Here is a 25,294-nt window from a genome sequence, read left to right as displayed (position 1 = left end):
AGGTACCTGCTGGAGTGGACCTGCAGTTCCTGGTGGCTGGCAGGGTTCATGTTCCTCAGGGTGGCATTTTGCTTTCAGCTGAGGGTACAGACCAGTGTCATCAATGTACTTAGCACTGTTTAAAATATTGCTGGAGTGCTTTGGTATGTAAATTCTGCTTGCAAGGTGTTCCTACCCAGATTTAACAGCTGTTGCTGTTGTACTATCAAAACAAAAAAAAAAACCCAGTATTTTGATGCCACTATTGTGACTTTCACAGGTGGAGAAAAAAGGAATTACTCTTAGCTTAAGTTTATGTGCTCTGTGAAGAACGTTGTGGATTTTTCTGGAAAGCTTTGCATCCTAATCTTTGGTATCAAAGCATGAAGCTTTTTATTGTGTGTGCAATGAGCCAGTTACAGAGCTGATTTTGGTATTCTACTGAACAGCATTGTTAGTGTTAAGACTAATGAGTACTGTTGATGAACGTTCTCTTAGAAAGTGCTTTCTACAAGAGAGATAATGCCATCAATTAGTTGGAAAAAATCACAAAGGGCAAAGGAATACTGAGTGTGTGAAAGTAAGTCTTTCAATTTGCATTTGTTGTAACCTTTTTTGTTATTTTTTCTGCTTCAAGGGTCATAATATTTATGGATTTGATCTGGAAGTGCTGCTTCAAAGAATTAATTTGTGCAAAGTCCCTCACTGGTCCAAGATAGGTCGACTGAGGAGGTCTAATATGCCAAAGCTTGGGGTAATAAGATTGCTTAAGTCTTTTAATCCCCTTTATGTTGCATGTGATTAAAAATGAATTAGTTTTTCCAAGGAATTGTAAATGTGACACTGATGTATTTTGACTGTTGGTCATGCTGAATTTCGTGGGTCCCAGATCAGAAATTATGAGTGTTTATATGACTTCTATTACAGTAATAGGATAAACTGATTTTCAAGTTAGGCTAATTTAGTTTACTTATCTCAACTAGATGATAGTAATGACAGATTAATTGCAGTAGTCTTTACTGTAACTGTCTTTGTCTGCTGTAACTGTAAAATGAGAAAAAGCAATTTGGATTGATGGGTGAATCATCCCATAGAGAGCTGCTAAGCTAATAATTCTGTAGCTCTTATTACATATTTGTTCAGAGGACAATGTCTGAAACTTGAAGTGCTGAACATGGCTGTGTTCTTGCCTGTTCTTGTCCTTCCTGGAGGCCAAGTTAGGTATTTCTGTGTGGTTCTGTGACTTTTTCATCCTGGTGTTATTGCAAAAAATATCCTTGGAAGAAAGAACCTGGATGTGGATTTTGTCTTTTTGGAGCTATTCTAATGATTGAAGGAAAAAAAAGTATAATAGTTAAGTGTCTATTTCTTAATGTCTATATACAGTGAAAGGTGCCATGGATTCCTTTAGGGCATAAATATAAGTTCTTGAGTATTTGTGGTATTTCATAGATTATTTGAATACTTAGTGACCAACTGACTTGACTGAATCTTATAAACATTTATTGTGGGTCGATGTTTTTTGTTAGTGTTTGTATGTTTCATTTTATTTGTGTTTTCTCTTTGTCTAATATGATGAAGGGCCGAGGAGGTTTTGCTGAAAGGAATGCTGCCTGCGGTCGAATGATCTGTGATGTAGAAATTTCTGCTAAAGAACTAATTCGTTGCAAAAGTTACCATTTGTCCGAACTGGTCCATCAGATTTTGAAAACAGAGAAAGTAACAATTCTACCAGAGGAAATTCCAAATATGTACAGGTATGTTGCTGATAGGAAGTTTTAATGCTTCTCAGGAGAGCAGAGGAGCTGATTCCCTGACATAAAATTCTACATTTGCTTACTTGATATGTTGTGGGGATGCTGACTTAGCATACTGGGATCTGAAAAGGTGTGTCTTAACATTATAAAATAATGTTTCAAGCTACTTGTGGTGGCTTATTATGTATGAGGCAAATTGATTTGTCAAGCTTTGGTGTAGGCACACTAACAAGAGGTGCAAGCCTGAGTTTTGGGCTGCCTTTTCAATTACAAGAGATGGCTGTAAAATTCATCAGTGCTACAGATACCATGTGTTCCATACAGCACATAGGTCTAAAGCCTACAGAGTACAAAGGAGGTTGATTTTACTGTGCTAAGCCATGCCCCTTCTTTCCCCAGTGATTCTCCTCGCTTACTGTTCATGCTGGAAAACACCTGGACAGATGCCAAGTTCATTCTCCAGATCATGTGTGAGCTGAACGTTCTGCCACTGGCTCTTCAGATAACAAACATCTCTGGGAACGTCATGGTACATTTTTATTACTTTCCACTCCTCTCCACTGTCCCTTCCAAACAGTTCCATGTTTTCTGTGGTTGATTTGCTGGGTTTAATTTGTAAACACTAATTCAGAATGCACAATGCTGTTAAATTTTTTGTTGCGATGAGTAGGAGAGTTGAATGTTCTAATCAAGTAATAATGTAAAACTTCCTTAAAAATATCACATTTGAGTTTTGCTGTCAGTGTTTTCTGTGCTTTGCTTTGAGTTCTCTTTTCACCCCCTCTTTAGTCGAGGACAATGATGGGTGGACGATCTGAACGTAACGAGTTCCTGCTGCTTCATGCCTTTCATGAGAAGGATTACATTGTGCCAGACAAACAAGTTTTCAAAAAGCCTCCACAGAAGCTGGTGGGTCCAGGTTTTCTGTTCCTAAATTTTTTTATTAAAAAAAAAAGAAAAAAACATTCTTCTGTCTTCTGCATGTTACTGTTCTGTGGGAACACAAGGAACCCCAAATATAACTCAGATATAATGTAATGGTACAGCCTATGCTTAATTAAAACATTGTTTTTGTGTGGAATCCATGAGAGTGGGACAACTTTTCCATTGCAGCACAGATCTGTAAAAACTCAGTGCTGTTAGTTTAAAATTAAAATAAGCTAAGTACTTGTCTGTGTGGGGGAAACAGTAAAGAAGGCAATCTGTGTTGTTTAATATTTGCATTTAGTTATTTTGCTGAACAGTATTTCAAGAAAAATTTGTTACATGGATAATATATCCAAAAGTATTTAAAAATAATTTGTATAATACCAGTGTAAATAATAATTATAGAAATATCTAGATGTTTGTTAGTGAACAAACTAAAATTTGAGAAAGTATTTGTTTTCACTATATATTGCTTTTTAGTTTTAAATAAGCTCAACAGCAAACTTGAAAGCAATGATTTCTGTTGATTGTACCGTTGCATCAAAGTAGCACTGGAATTCTAAATGATTCAGAATAGAACAATTGGGAGAAGAATTCTTGTTACAACATAACAAATAACAGAATATTCTTTAGGTCAGTAGTAATGTTTTTATTTGTTTTATTCAAGCCCAGCCATTCTGTTTGCAAAACCAACATTTTAATTGGACAGTCATACCACTTCTCGGTCATAAGTTGATTTTTTTCATAGTGTGGACTTTTATAGCCAGTTGTAAAAGACATTCTAGTGCCATGTTGAATGATGACAATACTTTAAGGTCTTTGTAATCTCTTGTTAGTAGTTTTTTTTTTTTCCTGTCAGAGTTGGTTTTAACGCTGTTTTGACAAGTAGAGAGCTTTAGTAAGGATCATGGTGAAAACAGCATATTTTACATACATTTTAAAAGGAATTCTGCACTGTCTCCCAAATTTCTATTTGACTTGCCAAAAATAACTCCTCTAACATTACAGAAATCTTAGAGACTAGATAATGACTTTTTTAAATGCCAAATGTAGGTGGATGAAGATGAAGATTTTGAAGATCAGAATAAATCAAAGATAGGGAAAAAGAAAGCAGCATATGCTGGGGGCTTAGTCTTGGAACCCAAAGTCGGTAAGATGTGGCAATTTTCATTCTTCAATGAAATTAGAGACAGGTAGGTTATATTAATACAGAGAGATTGCAGTGGGGGATCTGTGGTTGTGGGAATTTGGTGTCGTGGTTGTGAGGGGAATCTTGTTCCATACAACAAAATTCCCAGCACTGATTGTGGAATTGCTTCTTTGGAGGGATTAGGACTGTATATTTCTGTATAATTGTCTAATGGACACGTAAGTTTTCTTTCAGTTTCTCCTCTATGTGGGGAAAACTGTACAAGTGTCCTATAGTAACACAGAAGCTATCTGTTCAACTCTGGTGAGTTAATGGGGTTGGATCGTTCCACTTCTGACAGCTTTCTGTAAAGGGCAATGGTGCATCTCAACAGCTGCTTGAAGGGATTTAGATTATGGAAATGTGGTACAATGTATTACTGTCACTTAAATATTAATTGTGGAATTGTATGGAGTCCTTTGGGAGACTTGAGTAATGATGACTTTTGTTTTAAACTCTGTTTTAGGTTTTTATGACAAGTTTATTTTGCTTCTCGACTTCAACAGCTTGTACCCATCCATTATTCAGGAGTTCAACATCTGCTTTACCACAGTGCAGCGACTGTCATCAGAAGCACAGAAAAGGGCAGAGGTTTGAGTGCTTTAACTTGTGGCTTAAATTACATTGTCTTCACTGCAGTGTTTTCTGTGAATCAGCTCCTTAAGAAACTGTTCTTTTTCACTGTTTTTTTTTTGTCCCCTTTTACATATAAAAAGTGATTCTTGTTTTAAGATGTATCATATTAATTTGTGGATTGGGACTTTTTGGAATATTTTGTCTCTGTCATCATCCTTTCTGTAATACTCTTACAGAATCTTGTTCTTTTCCATCTATTCTTGGTATTGTCATGAAACAAGATTTTTGCTGAGGTTCTGTGACCCTTTTCAGCCACACATCCACCCTAGCAATTTCTGAGCCCTTTTACTAGTTTCATCCTAGCTTGATAGAGGCTTCCTGAAGTTAAGTTGCTATTTGTATACGTATGCAGATACACCTGATGGAGGTAGGCAAAAGTCTCATGCTTTCTACAGGAAAGAATATGATTACGAGCTCAAGCCTTATTAGACATCAGGAAAATTCCGTGTGTGACTTGGGAGGGTGATGTTGTGACTGTGGCACCAGCTTCACAAAAACTCATGGTGCTCAAAGTATGTTAAACACAACTGAAAAACCTCCTGAAGGTACAGTTGGATGTACTGTTTTATAAGCAGCTGTGTTGGCTCTGGCTTTTCCATGGCTGGGGATTCTCCTTTCCTCAGCTGTGCCTAAACACTTATTGGTGGAGCTGTGTTCTAAACTGAAGCATTGAGCTGGTCAGTTCTAAAGGTTAAAGCAGAAGCTTTTATTTTTAACTGGTATCAGCTCACAGGTTGGAATTAGTTAGTCCTGTAGCAACTGAAATATGAACACAGTAGCAGAAATGAGGAGACAAGTATGTGGAGTTCTGTCAGTAAGTTCCTTCAAGCTGTCTTTGGATTTTCCCTGCTTTCTGAAGTGTGCTTCAACGTGAAGCAGCTAATTTTGATTTCTCTTACTGTATGATGTTTAATCAGGCTTTGGTGTAATTTCTTGTTACAGTTCTCCTCAGGCTGCTTTACTAAACTTGCCAACCTCACCGTGTCTGTATTGCCCTTCCTTTGCACATTCCTGTCACTTTCATTGTGCTTGAAAAACTTTTCCATTTTTACTGTTCCTTCAGCCATGCTATGAAGGTGCCTTTCTGCTATAATCAAGAGTTGTTTTGCTATAATCAAGGTTGCTTGGGGTGGAGTTTTTGTTCTACTTTTGTCAGTTGTATCATTCAAAGCATCAGTTCCACAGAGCACGTGCTCCTTTTGACAGGTCTGAATACCAAAATACTTATATGATGATAAAAAATGGATGGATTTTTCAGCACAGAAAGAATTGCTGTGTGTGTACTTTTCTTTATATTTTTGTATTTATCTGTATATACCTAAGAGTGAGAATGTATGTGTGTTATTAATCTGGATTTATATATGTACATAAATATATAACACACACTCTGATAAAAAACAAAAACTTTCCTGCTACTGGTCCATGCCTTCTTTGTGTTTTTCCAAGAGTGAACAGACTTAGGCCCTGTCCTCCAGCAGGGGCAAAGTAATAGAGTTAAACACTGCAAAAAAACCTCTCATGCTTGTTCTAAACTGTGCTTTGTGTGCTCTGCAGGAATTGGCACAAGCTGTAGAGTTTTGGGGTTTTTTCCCGCCAAGCTTTTCACTTAATGCAGTAAAATGATAAGCAGTGCTGATCATTTCACAGGTCGAAGAAGAGGAAGAAATTCCTGAGCTTCCAGACCCATCTCTGGAAATGGGAATTTTGCCTAAAGAAATCAGGAAACTGGTGGAGAGAAGACGCCAAGTTAAGCAGTTAATGAAACAGCCAGACTTAAATCCTGACCTCTATTTACAGGTGTGTTTTATAGAACTCCGTTGATTTTTCCCCCTCTCCCCTTAAGTGCCCTGATCAGCCTTGTAGAATAGAGATGATTAGTAGTGAGCAGTGATTGTAATGTGCTTTATTTGTAGCCCATCACTGCTGCAGACTGTATAAAAAAGCTGTGAATGTAATTGTGAGCATTAAGTTCTGTTCGCTGATGGCTGTGGTTGGATCATTTTTCTGCTTGTGTTTCTTTTCAGTATGATATCAGACAGAAAGCTTTGAAACTCACTGCTAACAGCATGTATGGCTGCCTGGGATTTTCCTACAGCAGATTCTATGCTAAGCCTTTGGCTGCTTTGGTGACACACAAAGGGAGAGAGGTAAGTCATTAAACAGGTTCTACACACATGTAAAAAGGCTGAATTTAAGCCACCTGCTTTTTTTTCATTGAATACAAAAATGGTTTTGTTCTTGAACCTGCTTTTGATTTCAGAACTCTTAAGTTTATCTTTCTTGTAGAACTATTTGGTTTCAATGGGCCAGATTGTGGTGACAACAATAACAACAAAAAACCAACAACAAAAAAAAACCAACAACAAAAAAACCACCCAGGAAAAAAAAAAAAACAAAGCAAAAAAAAATCAAGGCTGTTTTAATTTTCAATGAATGGAAGTCAATGAATTTTCCATGAATTTCTGATTCTGCTTGATGGATTGGTCTTTGATTTGGTGGTATGCTTCAGCTTTGGATAAGCTTGCTTGTAGCCAGACTGTCCTGTGGCCTGATATGACTCCCTGAAACCCTAAAGTTTGTGATAGGGCAAATTAATCATGGAGCCAATGGATTATGTATCAGGGCTTATTTTTGGAAACTCTTTGCTCTTTAACATAAAGTTTCTCATTAGCCTCATATTTTATTGTAAGAGTTGCACTTGACTTTATAGGCCAAACTACTCTTGCTGTTGGTTAGGATGGTGGCTCAATACAGACCACATCAGTTTTGTCCCTGTGAGAAAAATCATCTTTAATGATCCAAAACAAACCACTGATATACATTCATTGTCTTAAAACATAATGATGTTCCTTGTAAAAGAGAATACCAAGCAGGAGTCTGCAAAGGTGCCAGGAACAGTTGTGTCAGGATGGGTTGTCAGCCTTCTGGTTGATCAGGGAGATGGATGAGGTCACATCCCTGTTGACAGGCTCATCCTCCCTGTGTTGTGAGGGCACACCCACTTCACAATTCCCAACTCAATTGCCCTGGGGTGTTGTATTTCGGGTAACACATCTTTGTTTTTAATTATCTTCCTAGCTAAACAATTCTCTAGAGAGAGCCCCACATTTGTTGTCTTTCCAATTTATGTAAGCAGTTATGTTTAACCTTACACATCTGTTTAACCCAAGTAATTTCCCAGTTTGGTAACTGCAAATGTGCCATGCAGCCATGTGTATTCAGTAGTTAGTTTATTTCCTTTAATAAGGTATTGTGTCTTGATGGGAGATTCAACCTCATGTTGTCTATGAGGTTGGCAAGCAAAGCAGCTGAGTATCACACCTTTATATTTTCTAGTGGTATTTTAAAAGTCATGAATTCTACTTTTTTCTTTGTTTTTTTTAATGATCTCCATGTGTGATATGGACCACCTGCCACAAACCTGGTATTCTGTGGATACTTTAGCTTTTGCCCTCTGTTAAGATGGGGAAATACTTGTTGTTTGCACAGGGAGTTCATTCACATTTGTCTGTAATGTATCAGCTCTGACATAACTATGTGAAATTCTGGTGTTCCTGGTTTATGTTCCAGAGTAATGAAATGTGGAAATCCTAAATAGGTGCTACAGGGAGTAATTAGAGATGGTTTCTCTTACGTAGTTGAAAATTCTGGTGGTACTGGACCTGTGCTGGCTTCTGCCAAGCCTTGGCACACATTTGAGTTTTTGCCACAGAAGATGACACGAGGACACCTTAGTGTTTCTGGTTTTAATGTTTTTTTGTTTATTTGTTTTAAGTTGAAATATCTGATCTAGAAAAACATTACTTTAAATTTTTATATTAGTCTTTCTATTCATAGGTTTTCTCTTACCACTCAGTTCTAATATAAAAGAAGTAAATGTTAAGTATCTGGAGGTTTGGGTTCTCTGTGAGAAAAGGTTAATTAAAAAGTAACTATTATGGAAAATTTATGGTCTAAATTTAAATAGCCTTTTCTGATCTGCAATTAACACCTTTTTTTTATACTGTTGTCAAGGGCACCTGAGTAAATGCAGGCAGGCTTGTAGAAGTCTAGGTGGGAAAAATATTGTGTGGGATGAAAACTGAACTTAATATTTGCACTAACACAATTACAGTTCAATCGTAAGTCTTAGCAGAATAATTGAAAATGGGAAATATGTGTTTCTTGTTAAAGTTGTTAACATGAAATCATCCTAGCATCAAGTTTTAATGTAGCTGAGGATGAGTTTTGATGAGTCCTGTGAATTGATGCTGTTCAACTGTGTTACTGGCAACCTTTTCACTGAAGCTGTGGGAAGATTCAAGCACCTGATGCCAGGTCTTGAGTACCACCTCTCCTGGACTCAGCTTCTCTCTGTGGTTTGGAGATGCTGTTGCAGTAAAAGCTGTAGGTGCCATGGGGCTCTTTATGGAGAATAAAAATACTTGTAATTACACATGGCTGTTATAAAAACTTGTGTGACTCTATTAGTAAACTTCTGAACTATATTAGTACAACTTGGCATGTTCACTTCATTTTGATGGCAGAAGTATTAAATATGGTGTGGAAAAGCCAGTTTTAAAAAGCCAGATCGTAGAAGTAGATGATCCTTGGAGTCCCTTCCAACCCAAACCATTCTACGATTCTCTGACAGTGTAATTCAGAAAAGCTCTTTGGTCAGCTGTAGAGAGATACGGGCCAGTGCTTGATTTTTATTTTCTTTCAGCCAGGGAATAGAAAAGTAACAAAGCCTTAGATCCCCGGCCAGGGGCAGGCTGGATCCAGCAGTTTGTCTGTCTGTCCTTCCAGGGAGCGCGTTGGAGGGGACAGGTGATAATGGCGGGCAGGGCTCGCTAGATGGCGATAGAGACCTGGAGATGCTTAATCAATTAACACTCATTTTTGTCTAAGTGTTTAAACGTTGATTATCGGCTTTTTCCATCGGGTCTTCCTTGTTTTTCATTTGTGGGTAATCTTTAACGGGGGCATGTCAATGTGAACTTGTCAGAATTTAGGTGTAACAGGTAGACTGCTAAGTTCTGGCGTGTTTCAGAAGAAAAAAAGGCAAGAATTTGGGGTGGAAGTGAGTTAAAACTATAGCTCAGATCTGTTTGACTGTTTTGGCAAATGTAAATATCTTTATTTTTTGAGTGTAACAAATGCCTCAGTTCAGCAAAATTAAAAAAAAAAATTCTACATTTGCAAACCTTTGAGGAATTTGTTAGAGGGATTCCTGGCCTTTCCCCTCCACCCCCCATGTCACTAAGCCTTTGCCTGGACATTACTCTTGTTGTAACTATAGCAGTTGCTTGCATGGAAAAGTAATAGGAAAATATTTAATATATTTTTAGCTGTCCTTTAATGTAATTTAACAACTGGAAACAAGATGAGTCGGAGCTGCACAGGCAGCCAGCTCTGCAGCAGCAGGCAGTGTCGGGTCATGCCGTTCCAGCCTCTCTAAAGGACAAGCCTTTTGATGAAGTGTCAGTTGTCTGGTTTCCTAAATGCAGGATGCCGTTTGCTGCAGGGTTCTCCTACAGAACAGCAAAGTTGTTGAGAGAATTTAACTGTAGACAGCTTGCTTGCTAATGGCTTTCACTCAATGCTGAGGCCTTTTCCAGGTACTTGCTTTTTTTTTTCCATGTTGTTTTTTGCTGTTGCATATTTTTGTCCAAGCAGACTTGCCTTTGAAAGAAAACAACACATTTGCTGTTTTCAGCAGTGCTGACAGGTAGACCTAGTGTTCAAATATGCGAAATAAAAGGGGGAAAGAGGCAATTGGGTTAATTCCAACTTTCTCATTCAGATCCTTTAGATACATTCTCAATTAATAATTAGTTTAAGGCCCTGGCAGTCAAAAGGAAAGAATAAAAGCATGTTATTGCTGCAGTCTGGGAGAAGAATGGATGAGGGAGGAGAAAAATGAAGTGGAGAAAGATGAGCTCATTTAAAAAAAATTAAGGGTAGGTAAGCAGGTTAATGGCCGTCTACTGTAATTATGATCTGTAAAGAAATCCAGGCATTTATTTTTTTTCTAAAGTCTTGTTCATCCAGGGAAAATGATCATCAGCTGCCTTCTCTTGATTGCACCTAAAGCATCGGTTATACAGTCTGCAAGGGTTGTCACGTGAATGGGGCAATTGACAGAGCCCTGGTTTCTTCCACGTTGTACTGTGGGGGAGAGAGGATTGCTAAAAGAGGGAAAGGAGCCTCCTAATGTCTTGTTATAAGCATGCCATCTACATTTAAACAGGGAATGCAACATCAATATAACAGTTTTGGAAGACATGGAGCATGATGGCGAAAGGCGAGGCAAAGAGTTTCTAATTGCTTTTAAATATGAAAATAGCAACCCAAAATCTTGGGAGAAATAATGCTAAATTGCTGCATTGTCCCAAAATGGGAACTGCTGGGGTTAAATAATTTGCCACTGTTGTTAAATTTATCATTGTGTGTGCAACTGTGAGCCTGTGAAAAAGCTATGTATGTTACTCTGCATGCTGATATCCAAAATGAGCTGGAGTAGACAAGGAGAGGCTGCATACAGTCTGGAACTGTGAACTGAGTAAGAAGTAGTACAAAAATTATGGAGCATCTTCACATTTGTTGAAATATTGGTAGTCAAGTGCAGGAGATGACATCTGGTCTAATACAGAATTTAGCATCTCCAAGGAGAGGAAACAAAACATTTCAATTAAGGAGAATGTCCAGAATATTTTGGGTGAGGAAGCAATTAGTGAGAAGGGGGAAAAAATATATTTCTTACATTATTTTGGTTGACATGTTGGTATTTTTTTTCCCCTCTGGACAGAAAGGTTTTATTTAATGGGTATTCACCAAGAAATGTTTAGGAAGATTGATCAGATTCAGATTGATTGTACAGCAAGTCAGATGAATAGAGAGACTTTTTTTTTTACTGCTTATTTTAAGATTGTGCTATTACAAGAGGTGTGGTGCCTCTCACTTCCTGACTGCTGATTCCTGTGAGTGGGTTATAGCAATTGCATGGCCCCATGGTGAGTTGGATCAGCCTGGTGATCTGAGTTGAAAACTAACTCCAGAGGAAAACCAAATTGATTTCAGTTGGATCAATGGCTCAGTGACTCACTGTGTGCTCTGAGAGCTGGTGGAAAGGAGGAGGTTGGAAAGTGGGGGCAGGCCCAGTGTGAGATGTAAGGGGTCAGGCATGACCAGCCATTTTTCAGCTCATACCTGACTGTGAAACTGTGGGCTTACTGTTAGTATGATAACACATGGAGGTTTTCTTTGGTTGTTGTTTTCTTATGTACTTTTGATTTTTTTCTTATGGTTTCCTATCTTGTATTTTTTTTTCTGTCCTGCCAAAAGATACATATTTTTCCTTGCATCATATCTTAACCTGGCTGACCAGATAACAAGATATTCCTCACCCAGAACTGCGATAAAACTGAGAACCAGAGCACTGGGAAGAGCAAGGTCTCTGGAACATTCTCTGTATTTGACCTGTAACAGTAGAACCTGTATGTGTTGGTGACCCCTCGGGGGAGCTAGAAATGTCTCACCCTATCCAGGGGTAAGAGGAAAGACTCTTGGGTGTTCAATAAAGTATTTGGGAATGCACTTGAATCCTGCACCCTCCGAAGTCTGCCATGCTTCAGCTTCAGAATTAATAAAGAAATTTTTTAAACCTGTCTAGAATATTGTGGGGATTAACAGAGATCCTTCATGGTTCTCTCACAGAGATGCCTTATTAAAAGGGAGACGCAGGAGCACAGGTGATCCACCATGAAGGTTGAGAGCTTTAGCTGCATCACCCCACCACTGGTAAACTGCCTTGGTTCTGTCTTCAAACACATTTGTTTTCCAAACCCTCCTGTTAATGTTAGAAGAATACAAATGCTAACTGATGCTTTAATGTTTTTCTCCAGCCTGTATATTTGATAGCACTACATGTCTTTGCAGTATATATTTTCTTAGTTCATTAGTAGCTTGTCCAAAAATACTTGGGGTTTTGAGACTTCTGCAGAAGATGTTCTTTAGTATCTTACTGCCTCACTCATTTGCGTCACACATTTATCTTAAATTGAGTGTTGGCTTGTTCTAGAAACCCTGGGTTTGGATACCTAGGTGGCAATAAAGTTTTCCAAATAAAAGATACTTCAAACAGGAGTTAAAAATAAATTTCATTTTCAAGCACTATTCCTAAGAGGACAGAAAAACAGTCTAACTGAAGTGTCTGTCTCCCACGAGACTTAAATAAATATTCATACTGTCCTTCAAGGATATGATACCTTGATCTCATCATCAAAAATTTTGATGTATATATTTCCTGGGAATCTTGCCCACTGTGCGATAGCTGACTTTTTTCACCACAGATTCTATTAGAAACTTTTAGTTCCATCCACAGTGAAGTGATCTGTTCTTTTTCCTCTTGGATAAATATTCATTTGAGCCTGCTGGGTCTGTTATTTTCAGGTGGTGGTTTTAGGATGGTGATGATCCTGCTTTGACATATAGGAAGTGGCTGAAAGCTGGGTTCCTTCACTCTGGATGAAATTTTTGAGGATGGAATTAACTGTGATCTTCAACAACCTACAGGGAGATGTCTAGAAGAAGCCAGACTCTTCCCAGAAATGCAGAGCTTTGCACCAGGCAGGTCTAGCCCTGTCTGGGGCCAGAGGTTGGGTTCAGCGATGTCCAGAGATCCCTTCAAACCAAAGTTGGTTTATACCATCAGTTTAGAGGTTCCTGTAATTCTCATTGAGATGTATCACTAAGGTCAGCAAAATCCAACAGATGAAACTCCTAATTTGAATGGAAGAATGGAAGAATGAAAATATGTCGGCAGTGATACTTGTTCTTACCAGGCTGTTCTGGTTTCAGGGATAAAAAGACAATGTTTGAGTACTTCAGTGCAGCTTTTGCTGTATAGATTAGGTGGTGTGGTCTCTTGCATGTTATGCCCTTTCATTTGGCCTGTGCCAAGATTCATTGGCTTAATTTAGAAGATAAGCATCAACAGCTTATGCTATTTTCAGCACTGAAATATACTTATGAGACAGATGAAAGAGTTTGTTAAGACCTTTATTTATCTGGGAAAGATGGACTGTCTCTGCTGCTGCAGGTACAATACCTTGTAAGGGTATGGGAGATCTTGGTGGGCAGCATCAGGAATTCTGGTTGCAACAAGGGACTCTGGAAAAGTAGGTGTAGTTTAACAAGCTGGGGTATACTTGATCTCTTAACACTAGCAAGGAAGGTTGTAAGTCAGGCATACAGCCTAAAGTAATTTATTCTGACTCCCCTTTGTAGTAGAAAGAGAGCAGTGTCAAAGCTGGATGTAATAAATTCCCCAAATTTTAGAGCTTGATCAGTGATTGAGAGACACCAGCATTATGCTTACTCTCTGTTGGCTTTCCTTCCAGTAGTTACACATGATGTAATACAGGAGATGTTTGTGTTGTGTTGTCTTTAGCTTCAGATTATGCCTTTTATCAATTACAGGTAAGGTTTCAGAGAGAAGGATTAAATTATATTAAATTATATATTATACCTGCTTTGCAATTTGATACTCATTTTTGCTAATTTGAACCACTAGGAATATTTGCTCCTTAAAAATCCTAATTCAGCATCTGGATTAGTTAAAAAAAATTAAAATACCAATTTCCCTTTACCTTTCTGTTAATAATCCTCCTTTGTTTTCATATGTTTTAGCTGGCAGCCTTTAGAAAGAGCAAGAGCTTATCAAGCAGTACCCATAAAAAATATGGAATGATGGAACATCCTTTGGACCTTATTGCAGAGTTTACTACCTGACAGTCATTTCTCTGTGAGCTTGTGCTAGTCTTGGTAGTTATATGAAACTGGAGAAACTTTTAAAATTTGGATTCTGATTATTGATAAGCCTTGGTTTAAAAAAGAAAAAGACAACAAGTATTAATGCTTTCTTTCAAATTACTTGAACAGGGCAGAAATTCTCATGTATGAACTATTGGAAGTTAGCAGAAAAGTAGGACAATGGAATAATCTGGTGAAGTTCAGGGTCATATTTCCTGAAATAACTGGGTAAGCACAGAGGAGACCTTGAGGTACAAACACTTTTTTTTTTTTTTTTAATCCGAGGAAAGTGAAACTGCAGAGCAGGTGCCAGAGAGAAGCGTAGCCATTCTAACGTAAGGGCTCTGTACTTGGGCAGCTTTGCCCTTCAGACTTGTTTGGTTCTCTGACTTGCTCTGTGTGCACTGCTGTTTTTTAGGCAATACCACACTTTGCACACTAAAAATTTCTTTCCTGTATTCTGTGACTTCAGTGCTAAAAAGATTTGCAGTGTGAACTTCAGTTTTCTTCCTTGATGCTTTTAAGTTTTTCCAGAGTCTTAAACTGTTGCAAGCTTTGTGCTGAAATTTGGGATTGGCAGGTGGAAGACTGACATAAAACCATGGGAATGTTTTAGTCCTATGCTGGAGTGCGTGCAGCTTTCTGGTTCATTTTGTCCTGGCTGGAATTTTATTTGTTGAATCTAGAACTTCCTTGGTCATACCCTTTGATTTTTGGACAAACCAGATTTAAGCTGCTGTTCTGGTTTTCATGTGACTGCCTTCATTTCTTCCCTTTCCTCCTCGTCTCCCTCAGAACTCACTATCATCTTTGAACTTAGGTAAATACCATTTTTGTATTTGCTCAGAAATCTTTTGGTTTCTTTAAATTGTAATTGCACCTCTGCCTTGATGTTTTAATATGTATGGAACCTGGGTTTTTTGGTTCAATGCATAGCTTCACATTTTTCAACTTCAAGTTAGAAGTAGTTCATCCTGGGGATAAAGGAAAATCAATGAGAAGCCTGTACTTAGACTGAGAACCCCTGCAGAAAGCTTTGATTAGAGAAAAGCTTCAGATCTGACTCTTGCACACAATTGTCCATCAGGTCGCCAGTCATTTTTGTATGTACGACTGTGTGCCGCAGACGGTGGGGATGGAAAAAGGCCTGTTACATCATCTGTCAGCAAAGTGGGTGTACAGGCACCTCAGCAGACACACACCTCTTGATGATTGTTGTTGTTGAAGGCTGTTGTCCTTCAAGAAGTCACTACTAATTTTAATTTTGCAGTGTTTTGATCTGACTGCTTTTTGTGATCACTAATTTTTAATAGACTTGGAAGATGAGCCTGCCTTCAGTAAGAATGTGTTAATTGACAGGTGTCCTGAAGTTCTGCATTCTTGGCAGTGGTCCAGGATGACAGAGCAGTAATGACTTAGAAACTGCTGTTCCTTCCTGGTGAAAGGATTGGAGGAAATCTGTGAAGTTAATAACTACTAGTCTCTTTTAACAGATTGTGAGAAGATCATTATGGCATCTAATTAGCTGAGATTACGTCCTTTATGCAGAATGTTTGGGTTTTTTAAAATTCCTTTACATGCTGTCTTATGACTTGCACTATTAGGTTTTTTTTTCCTCTTCTCTTCAGTGTTCTGGATGGTTGCTCTGAGGATTTGAGTAAGGGATCATGTTCCTATCTCCGTGTGGTGTAATTAGCACAGCTATTTAAATGTTATCTGGAACCCATTTACCCGATCTGTCAGTTGCTGCTTAGTTCAGTGGAAATGCTTTTATGTAAATCACAGAACAATACTTCTGCCTTGTAACAAGATTGGGCTGAATTTGGGGAACTGAAACACTTCATCCTGGAATAAAAATGTCTTGCTGAATCAAGGGTAGATTATGAAAGCTGCCACTTTTTAAAAGTGTATTATGCTAACATATGTATATGTATAAATTGAATTAGCTGTGATACTCCTACAGTGAGAAACTTCCCACTGATTCTAAAAAAAAATAAGGAAAAGCTGACACACATTAAATTTTCCTCCCAATTTGCATGCTAGCTCTTCAGCTGGTCTTAGAATTGAGGAATTGAGGCCTGATGGGGTACAGGGCAGATGCTTTCCTTCTACTTCCTCATAATTTCTTAATAAAGTAGTTCCATCTGTGGCCCAGAGATAGTTGCATTTTATAGGGATCTAGTGGCATTTATAATGATCTGATTGCTCTTAGGCATCTGTGGAAGATAACCACATTTTCTAAAATTCCATTCAAATAAAAAGAACCTTCCCTTCCCTCCCATCCTCCTTCAGTGTGCTGACCTTTTGCCATCCCATATTTTGGAGGTAGATTTTGAACTTCAAGAAAATAATTATGGAAATTTCTCATCTTTCACATATGAGCAGCTAATGTAGTTTTGGGTTTTTATGAGAAGGATGGGCATCTGACATGGTGACCAAGGAAAGATTAATTAACTGTGGCTTTTGTTTGTCTGTCTCAGTTTTCAGCCTGGGGTGTAAGCTTGTGTCACTTTGCTCTGTTATAAATACTGTGTTAAATTACAGCAATTTTTTAAAGAAACTGTTTGATTTTTTGCCAGGGATTCCTGAGCCATTTAGTAACAGTTTGAGGGATCCTATTCCTTCTCTGAAAATCAGTGCCAATTTTGGACTGTGCAGCTGTCCCAATTTCCTTTTTATTAGTTTTCACTCTAGGAATAAATTTTTGTTGTCTGATGTTTATTCTATTAGGATATTTAAAGTCAGCTATTTCCTTCCCCTCATAGTTCTTGCTTTACTTTTCTCCCCTTTAGACTTTTTTCCTTAACATGGAAAAAGAGATGGATCTTCCAGAGGAGATGTGATGGTAAAGCAGTATGAAGTGGCATTTGTTTGACTATTCCAGAAATGATCCTTCTGTTATTCCATACAGTACTGCATAGCTTTTGGCTCAGCTGGCCTGCATAATAGGGGATAGCCTTGCTGCTAAGCCAAGCAGCTCCTCTTTGCTTTGAAGAGCACGTCAGGCATGTGTGGTAGTAGATTATCACAATTATCAAGTATCAGTACTGACTTAGTATTTGTCCCTGGCCTTTTCCATCTTAACTTGAGGAAAGTCTGTTCTGTGACTGTCTGTCAGCCCCTCTCTCTGAGAAGAACTGTGCTTAATAGTTTATTAATAGTTTATGTTGTACATAGACCATCACAGACTTGCTATATAGCTCTTGAGCTAAAGGGGTATTTTGAAGTTTTATATAAACAAGATGCTCCTTTCATCATTTAATCTATTTTGGACAGACAGTGTTGGAAGCAGACATTGTTAATGGGTTTGTTATGGTTCAGTCAGTGTTGCTTAGCTTTAAAAAAAAACCCCAGCCAACTTTTTGAATGCTTTGCATAATATAGACTTGTTGAGTTTTGTCTTTAATTTTTGGTATTTGTGTCATGGCCAGTAGTTTGTTTTAGGACTACGGTTATCCACCATAAAGAGACCAGCTATACTTGTCACTGGAAGGAAGACTTGATGCTCTCTGAGGTTCTGAACTGTTCCAGTGGATGTTGGGAGAGAGGGAGTTTGGGAAAACCTGAGCCAATATGCATATGCATAATGAAAAACCTCTTTTACATGTCATGCATTTTACTGCTTTTGAAATGAAATGGGTGTAGGTCCTTAAATATTATTGGCTGTCCTTAGTGTTTGGAAAAAAAACCAGCATGAGCTGCAGATAGATTTTTCTTATATGTCAATTATTTGGTTTTCTTTTTGTTATTTTATTTCTGTTTTCCTCTTTCCTGTCTTCCATGTTCGCTTCCCAAACCAGTAATTCAATGTGCTTCTTGGCGTGTGCTTGCTTGGGAATAGGGATGGAACAAAGAGAGATGTGGAATTATTGATGGGATAGTTCAAAAAGAGCTTAATTGTCCAAAAATGTAAGCAGCTTCTCTGATAATCGCAGTGTCTTGGAAGTTAATTTGTGAACATGAAAACATGAAAATTGCTTTTACCTCAGTGCGTAGTTCAGTCAGTGTGTCAAGAAGTTCAATGTCAAGAATAAAGTTATGTAGAGAAGATAGATATAGGTCTTCAAGTCACAAAAATAACCTGAAAACATGGACGCTTAGAACTGGTAAAGAGAAATACTGCATCACACTAAAGGACAAGCAACTTCATCATTCCATTCATTCCGTTCATTCATTGAGTCCAAAAGTGTGCAAGAATTGAAAAAAGATTAGATAATTAATCTTCCTCTGTACATACAATTAAAATAGCAAAAATTTATTGGACTCTCTTAGCCAAACTTGAGAGTCAATGTCAGGATTTAAGCAAATTTTTGTTCACTGGGAGCTGAGAAGGAAGCTTCTCATGGGGAAAAGGGCTTCAGATGCTTTGCTTGGCTGTGCCTGATACTGGACTTTCTGGGAAAGAAATGTAGATGGATTGCACACAAAGTCTGCACATTAGGGTGACAATCACTGCCTGACTAGGTTTGGGTTTTGATTTTGTATTTGGGGTGGTTTTTCTTTATTATTTTTTCCACAGAAGAGAGCAGCTGGGTAAGATATGTGGGAGTTGTGCTTCCAAGTCTGCTCCTTTTTTGCTGATGCCTTGTGTTGAACTCTTCCTGGAGGATGAAATGTCTCTTGGCACATTTGTTGCCATCTGCTGTTTGTCTCTGTTGATAAGGCTTAGTTAGCACTTTTCCTAGGAAAGTGCATGACATAGTTTCAAAAACTGCTCCATTTACCTGTTGCTGTGGGACTAGGCACATGTTTTCCAGCTGGTACATATCATTACAGTTTCAGATGACTAACATGAAAAATGATAATTGAAGCTACAAGCCTATTACGTAGTAAGCTTTAATTAGTTAAACTGCTTCGTATTAGTTTACTGTTGGTGCTAATGCTCTTGAAATTAATTGGCACTAAAGGGGGTTCAAAGTTTATATGCAATCATTGCCGTTATAATGTGCTATATTACTAGGTAACTTGGCTTATTAGGGGATTTTGTTCTCAATTATTGCTGCAAGTCAACAAGGACAGAGTAATTATCTCCCAAACAATAGCCTTGCTCCCAAGACAGATGCGACCAGACCCTTCCCGTGGAGCTCTGCAGTGTTCTAGCAAATAGGCAGGGGAAGGAGATCTGCATATGTCACCCAGCAGCAGATGGGGAAGATATTCAGAAAGTAGGATAGCACACTTTCAGATCTTCTGTTATGCTAATAAAGTTTTTGTGTGAGAACACAGCAATGTCAGTCTATCAATGACATCAACCCCTGGCATGTGCAGGCCATCAAAGCACACACAGAATGCCTTTGTATGCATAGCTGGACAGTGGAAGCCAGTTGCTACTGCAGTGAAGGTCATCTCTCATTTTCCTAGAATAGACTGAATACCTAGCATACACTTTGATTAAACTTTTCTTCTTTTGAACACAAGTTGTGGTTTTGTTAAAATGGAAAATTTAGAGTAATGGGAATTTCTAGACTCCTTTTAAGTTGTTCATGCACTGTTTGCCACTGGTGTAGTATAATATTGCTTATATTATGCCTACGATGCCTACGAGCATCTCATAGAAAAAATAATAAATTAAGTGGATTAATATTACCTAGTAAGTATAACACAGTATTAATTAATAACTATTTAATTTCTAAGCACAAATTTAAGGTGATAGAGTTTATATCAGAAATTAATTACAAATGCAGATGACTTTCCTGAGTGGAAAAAGGAAAAATTATGATGGTGAAACTGTGGAATGGTGTGACTGAGCAGTGCAAATGTGCATCTCTTGTTGATTGCTCTCAAAAATGTTTTCAGGAGAAGGTTCATTGAATCTTTAGATTTTAAGTATCTCGATCTGGGTTCTGATACTATTCTAAGTCCCTCTTTACAGCCAGCATATAAATCTTTATTTAGGACCATCTTTCAGCAAAAGCACACAGCAGGTCAGGTATTTATTCAGTCCCAGGAAACTGCTGTTTCCAGAAATAAAGAAGGGTGACCACTACATCTCCGTAATTTTCTCTGTCACTTATTTACTTAGAGATGGAGAAGTTTTGCAGGAGAGTATTTGTGAATGGACATGCCTTTTGTGAATTTTAAAGATGTCACAGTGTTTCAAGTGATAAAGGTGGATAATTACTTTGAATGGTAGGCTGCTTAGTATTGTTTTATTGGAAATATCTGTGGAATTTTACAGTGGATGATTCTTTGTAGCTGCAGTAATTCTGCCCTCTTTGAGCAGTATCAGTTTACGAGTCAGAATCTTGAATATGTGGAGATATTATAATGACTTTAAACACTGATGCACATAGGATCAGCTTTGTAGGAATAGTCCTGGAGTTAGGAATTAATTTTGGATATTTTAAGCTAAGTTGTTAAACCTACTTTTGAGGATTTTTTTTTTGTTATTGTTCTATTCTTTAGTATTTACAATTACGACATTTAATCCCCTCTTTAGGAGATTGTAGTTCTCCAGAATAAAAAAGACAGAGTGCAGAAAAAACAATCCTTGTGACTTTCATTAAACTATTACTCTTCAGGCGAGGGGTTACAAATCTGGAAGTACAGGGCACTGCAGCTTCATTTATGTGCAACCTGTGAAAGATGTAGAGAAACCTAAGTGGCTGTTTTGTTTGTTTCACTTTTTTCTGTAAGGAAGGAAAAAAAAGAATACTTTGTTAAATCATTGCACTGTAGATGTGATGATTTTAAAAGTATATGTTAAATGTGCCTATTTGATAACGTAGAGGGCTCCTCAGGAGTGGATTCATTTCGATCTTTTAGCCTTGAAACCAAGTTTCCGTGTTTGAATCTACTAAAACTGTTGGTGTCATGTGTCTAATAACCCATCTGCTTGAATAATGATAAAGCCTCCTACTTAGTCTGTCTACCTCGAGGGAATAACCGAGCAGCCATCGTGACAATATTGCTCTGAGCCAACAAAATACATTTTTCCCCAGGAGTTTGCTTTGAAGCATGGATTATTTTTAAGGCAGTAGTGAGAAGTGCCCTGAAATGAGGCTTAGTAAGGAAAAAGTATCTGTCTCAAATTGTCTGTTATGGCCAGTGAAGTTGAAAAAAAACCAAACCAACAACCACGATAACCCAACTTCACCTTACTTTAAAAGATAGCAAGATATCCATCCTTATGAATAGGATTATATGGTGATGTTTTAGGGAGCTGTTTTAGTAGACCCATGCAGCAGTCTACCGACTTCTTGTGTTTTGCTCCATAAAGTCTTGAAGCAGTTGTGGTTTTTGAGCTTCCTGCTGAGACAGAGACCATTGCTAGTCACAGGAACCAAGAACCAAAATGTTATAGATGTCTGATGTCCCAAACGTGTAGAATCAATTTGGAATCTCTAATGCATCTCTTCATTCTCATTCCTCCTCACTGTGGTACAAATTCTCTTTTATAATCAGTTTTTTGTTTGTTGGTGGAGATTCAGAGTTGGCAGCATAAGTGAGTTCTTCTTAGCTTCATGGTGGAGGAATTGCATGGAGGTGGTGGTGGATTTCCCATAATTTGTTAAATCAAGGTCCCATGTTTTGCCTCGAAAAATTATGCTGTCACTCAACCTGAAGTTACAAGCTTGAAGTAGACTCTATTTAGTTAAATTTAATGGCTCATGTATGATTGAGGAAGGCCAATAAGGAATCACTGCAGTCTTCTGCCACACTGAAATATTGTAATTTATATGACATGTTTTGGATAAAATTTTAATGAAATGGATGCCTTTCATAAAGACAACTCTATGCAATTATAACAAATCGTGTGTGCTTGGCAAGAGAGGAACTGTGTATTACTCATTTGGCATAGCATAAAAATATTTATACTTAAAAATTAGTAGTCAGTAATAAATTTGGACCTTTTATTATTTTCCTTGTTTAATGCAGGGGGCTTTCTTTGTTTATGTACTAAATGTTTATGAAAGATTTCAGGTAGTTTCTACCCACGTGTGCATGATGTGATATCTTGAATTTTCTTTGCTGTAGTGTACACCTGTGTAAATCATTTGCAAGGAAAAAACGATGTTTCCCTTGTCTTAGCTCAGTCTTGAAGTGTTTAAAGTTTATTTTATAGTTATAACTCTGATCATCAGTTTGTCTCTTTCCTCTGATCATACTTGTGCTTAGGAGGGATAAAATTACCTGTGCTATAATTCACCTCTGAATATGCTAATAAATTTTGTGTGCTTTTATGTTTTCTGTTTTCTGAATAGTATCTTTTTTTAATGGGATTAAATAAAATTTTTAAACAGAAAAATTCCTGATGTAGTAAACAGAAGTATCTTTAAAGTAGTAATTCCTGTAGCTTTTAGTGTTTTTATGCTTACTGCAAGTTGCCAGTTTTTGAGGCTGTTGAGTGAAATAGGAGGTTGGGACCAGAAGGGAGATTGTACTGTGGTTTGTTTAGATGAGCTTTCTGGTACTAGCTGGGGAATATTTTTGAAGTATACATTGGAGACTTGAGGGCTTTTGGTATTGGAATGGTCCAAGGTTTTTTAGATAGCAGATATGCCCTATTAAGGAGGTGAATTGCAAGAAGGGGACCCTGTGATGCTGGTGGCTGAATGCTGTGCCATGACTGAAGACTGTGCTGTCCCAATGCAGCTACTCTGGGTGTAGTGGGTGGTCAGAGGCATTTCCTGACATGCAACAAAGCGTTGTTTATCCCAGTGCCTGAGCCCACAAGAGGGGGTCCCAAGTAGTTAGAAACTAAGAGTGGATTATCACCAGGCCTAAGTGCCTGAGCACAGCTCAGACAAAAAGAAAACAAAGGGTCCTCTTACCCCAAGTGTCACATAGTTAATATTTAGGAAAGAAGTTCTTGTAATTATATTTGTTTTCCTTTTTCCTCTTCCCTGCTTTTCTTTTACCTTAAGATACCAAGAAGTAACTCTTGAAATGATGTGTTGACTCGTACGTATAAGCATGTTGTTATAGGGTTTTGTAGTCATGCCCCTGTAGTATATGGTATTCTGGATGCTATATGACACTTGAAGTTGGACGATAAATGATCTTGAAGATCCCTTCCAACTCAAGCCATTCTATGATTCTTTAGGGTGGGATTTTTTTATGGTGGAAGAAAGAACAATGGAACAAGGCTTACATGCTTTTACCTGTATAAAAACATTGGAGGTGCATTGTACAACTGGATTTTCTCTTGCTGACTTGCCTTCCTTGTAAATTCTGTTTTTTAATATCTCCCTCTCTCTTCTTCCCTCCTCTCCTCCCCAAAGTGTTTCCACTTTGCCAAAACATCCACATTTTATATTTTTTGTCACTTCCCAAATTTGCCATTACCTCTCATTTCTAAGGCTTTCACGTTGAATGCCATGTTGATTATAGATAAAGGTGGGAGCTGGAGTTGTGTTACCAAAACTGTTGAGTAAAAGTCAACTCTCCCACATGTTTCACCTATAGTGAGGTGTTTGGGGTAGGTGAGGAGGGGATGCAGGAGGGGAGAACAGGCTGCTACTGAACACCAGGATGGTGCAGGTGCCAGCCAGCAGCATCCACCTGTCTATTCCGAACTGTCTTCTCAGAGTACAAAAATGGGATTTGCTGCCCACACTCTGGCTTGTGTCCTGGCTAGACCAAATGAAAGGGCCTATTTCTGTGGGAGGAGCAAGCACCTGTTTTTCCCTGGGAGGGAGAAAGAGGAGGGATGTTGTTCTGGGTCTCTTGGGATGCTCTGGCCATGTGTAGTGGTCAGCATGTTCTGTGCCATTTTTTCTTCCCTGCACTGCTCATTCAGCCCACCTGGGCAGTTTGCTGGCAGCTCCCCAATGCATGCACTGCTTTGTGGTTTGTTGCTGTAGGAGCTGAGGTGACTTGCACCATTACATGGAAGGTTAAGTAGTGTCTTCCCTCAGTGTATTTCTCTGTAGGCAGTTTTTTGTTACATCCCCAGGTACTTTCACCATCCATCTGTGTGTAGACGTTTGACTGTCTGTTCAGCTGTCTGTTACCACTTACCCTGTTGTTTTGGAGGTGTGATTTCCTAGCTTTCTCCCTGCTCTACTCCAGACAGGCTGGAGTGTCCTTGAACCTGCCCTCCCCTTTCTGAAACGAAGAATGAGAAGCCTTTAGGCAGCTTAAGTGTCGACCATGTCGCAGCTGACAGGAAACTGATCTGGTGCTTGGCCCCGCTGCAGCCGGGCTGCCAGTGGCATGTGCTGGGTCTGCAAGCCCTGCCAGGGCAAGGGGTCGTGCCGAGGGCCCCCTGTACCCCCTGCAAGGTGCAGCCTGGCTGTAGACATGGTCAGAAATCGCCGTCTGCCCCAAAATGTTGCGGCTGTTTGCCACAGCTGCCCGTCCTGTCAAAACAGTGACTGGTCTCGGGGTTAAAGGTTGGTGAAAACTGTTGCTAACTTGAGATGATTGATGTTGGAAAACTAATTAGTGAGCAGGGGCAATTAATTTGATCACTCGTACTGGTTTCCCTTACAGTTTTTTGAAGGACTTTGCTGAGCTTCTTTTATCCGCTTCTTTTTAATTGAAGGAGGGATGTGTTTCTAGTGGACTGCTTCCAAGAGGAAAGACAAATTCATAAGCATTGCTTGAATTTACTTGTGTGATTCTTCAGAGGCTGGCAGGGAGGTTCCTGTTTTGCTTAGAGAGGGAAATGTCAGACACCCTAGAGAAATTTTCATATGAAATACGTAGTGACATAGTTGGGATCTCATTGACTGTGCTCTGCCACAGGAGGCGTTCTCTGTAGTTGGGGAGGTAACAGAGGAGTGTTAAAAGGGTATTCTGGTAACATTACTTTGGCTTATTCAATTGCTGATGACAAGACAATGTGTTTCCACTTTGGTCCATGCTGCTAAAGTGTAATATAATTATTTGTATTAGACACCAGCCACCTGTTAATATCGTTCTTCTAAAGGTCATTGTGTGGTGCCTTGCTGTCTGAATTTAACGGCCCTGTATCAGGTTTGTTGGTCACTCTTTTGTGTGACACGGGACAAGTGTTTGTGGGGAAAGAATGTGAACCTGATACCCTGATGGCCAAGGGAGAGGA

General features: G+C 38.6%; 1 protein-coding gene and 1 non-coding gene across 2 annotated transcripts in view; both read left to right on the top strand.

Moving 5' to 3' along the window:
• Window positions 1-25,294, top strand: part of POLA1 (DNA polymerase alpha 1, catalytic subunit) — a 183,477-nt gene that overhangs the window by 25,126 nt on the left and 133,057 nt on the right. Inside the window, 8 exon segments of the mRNA XM_064407423.1 lie at window positions 617-733; window positions 1,561-1,736; window positions 2,136-2,265; window positions 2,526-2,645; window positions 3,717-3,813; window positions 4,319-4,443; window positions 6,136-6,285; window positions 6,513-6,635. Coding sequence (XP_064263493.1) covers window positions 617-733; window positions 1,561-1,736; window positions 2,136-2,265; window positions 2,526-2,645; window positions 3,717-3,813; window positions 4,319-4,443; window positions 6,136-6,285; window positions 6,513-6,635 — 1,038 coding nt within the window.
• Window positions 4,025-4,155, top strand: LOC135295674 (small Cajal body-specific RNA 24). The gene has a single exon (XR_010357813.1). It is a non-coding gene; the product is annotated as a small Cajal body-specific RNA 24 (non-coding RNA).

The sequence above is a fragment of the Passer domesticus genome, chromosome 2, assembly GCF_036417665.1.
Source record: "Passer domesticus isolate bPasDom1 chromosome 2, bPasDom1.hap1, whole genome shotgun sequence".
NCBI lineage: Eukaryota > Metazoa > Chordata > Aves > Passeriformes > Passeridae > Passer > Passer domesticus.
This window is presented reverse-complemented; position numbering and strand designations above follow the sequence as displayed.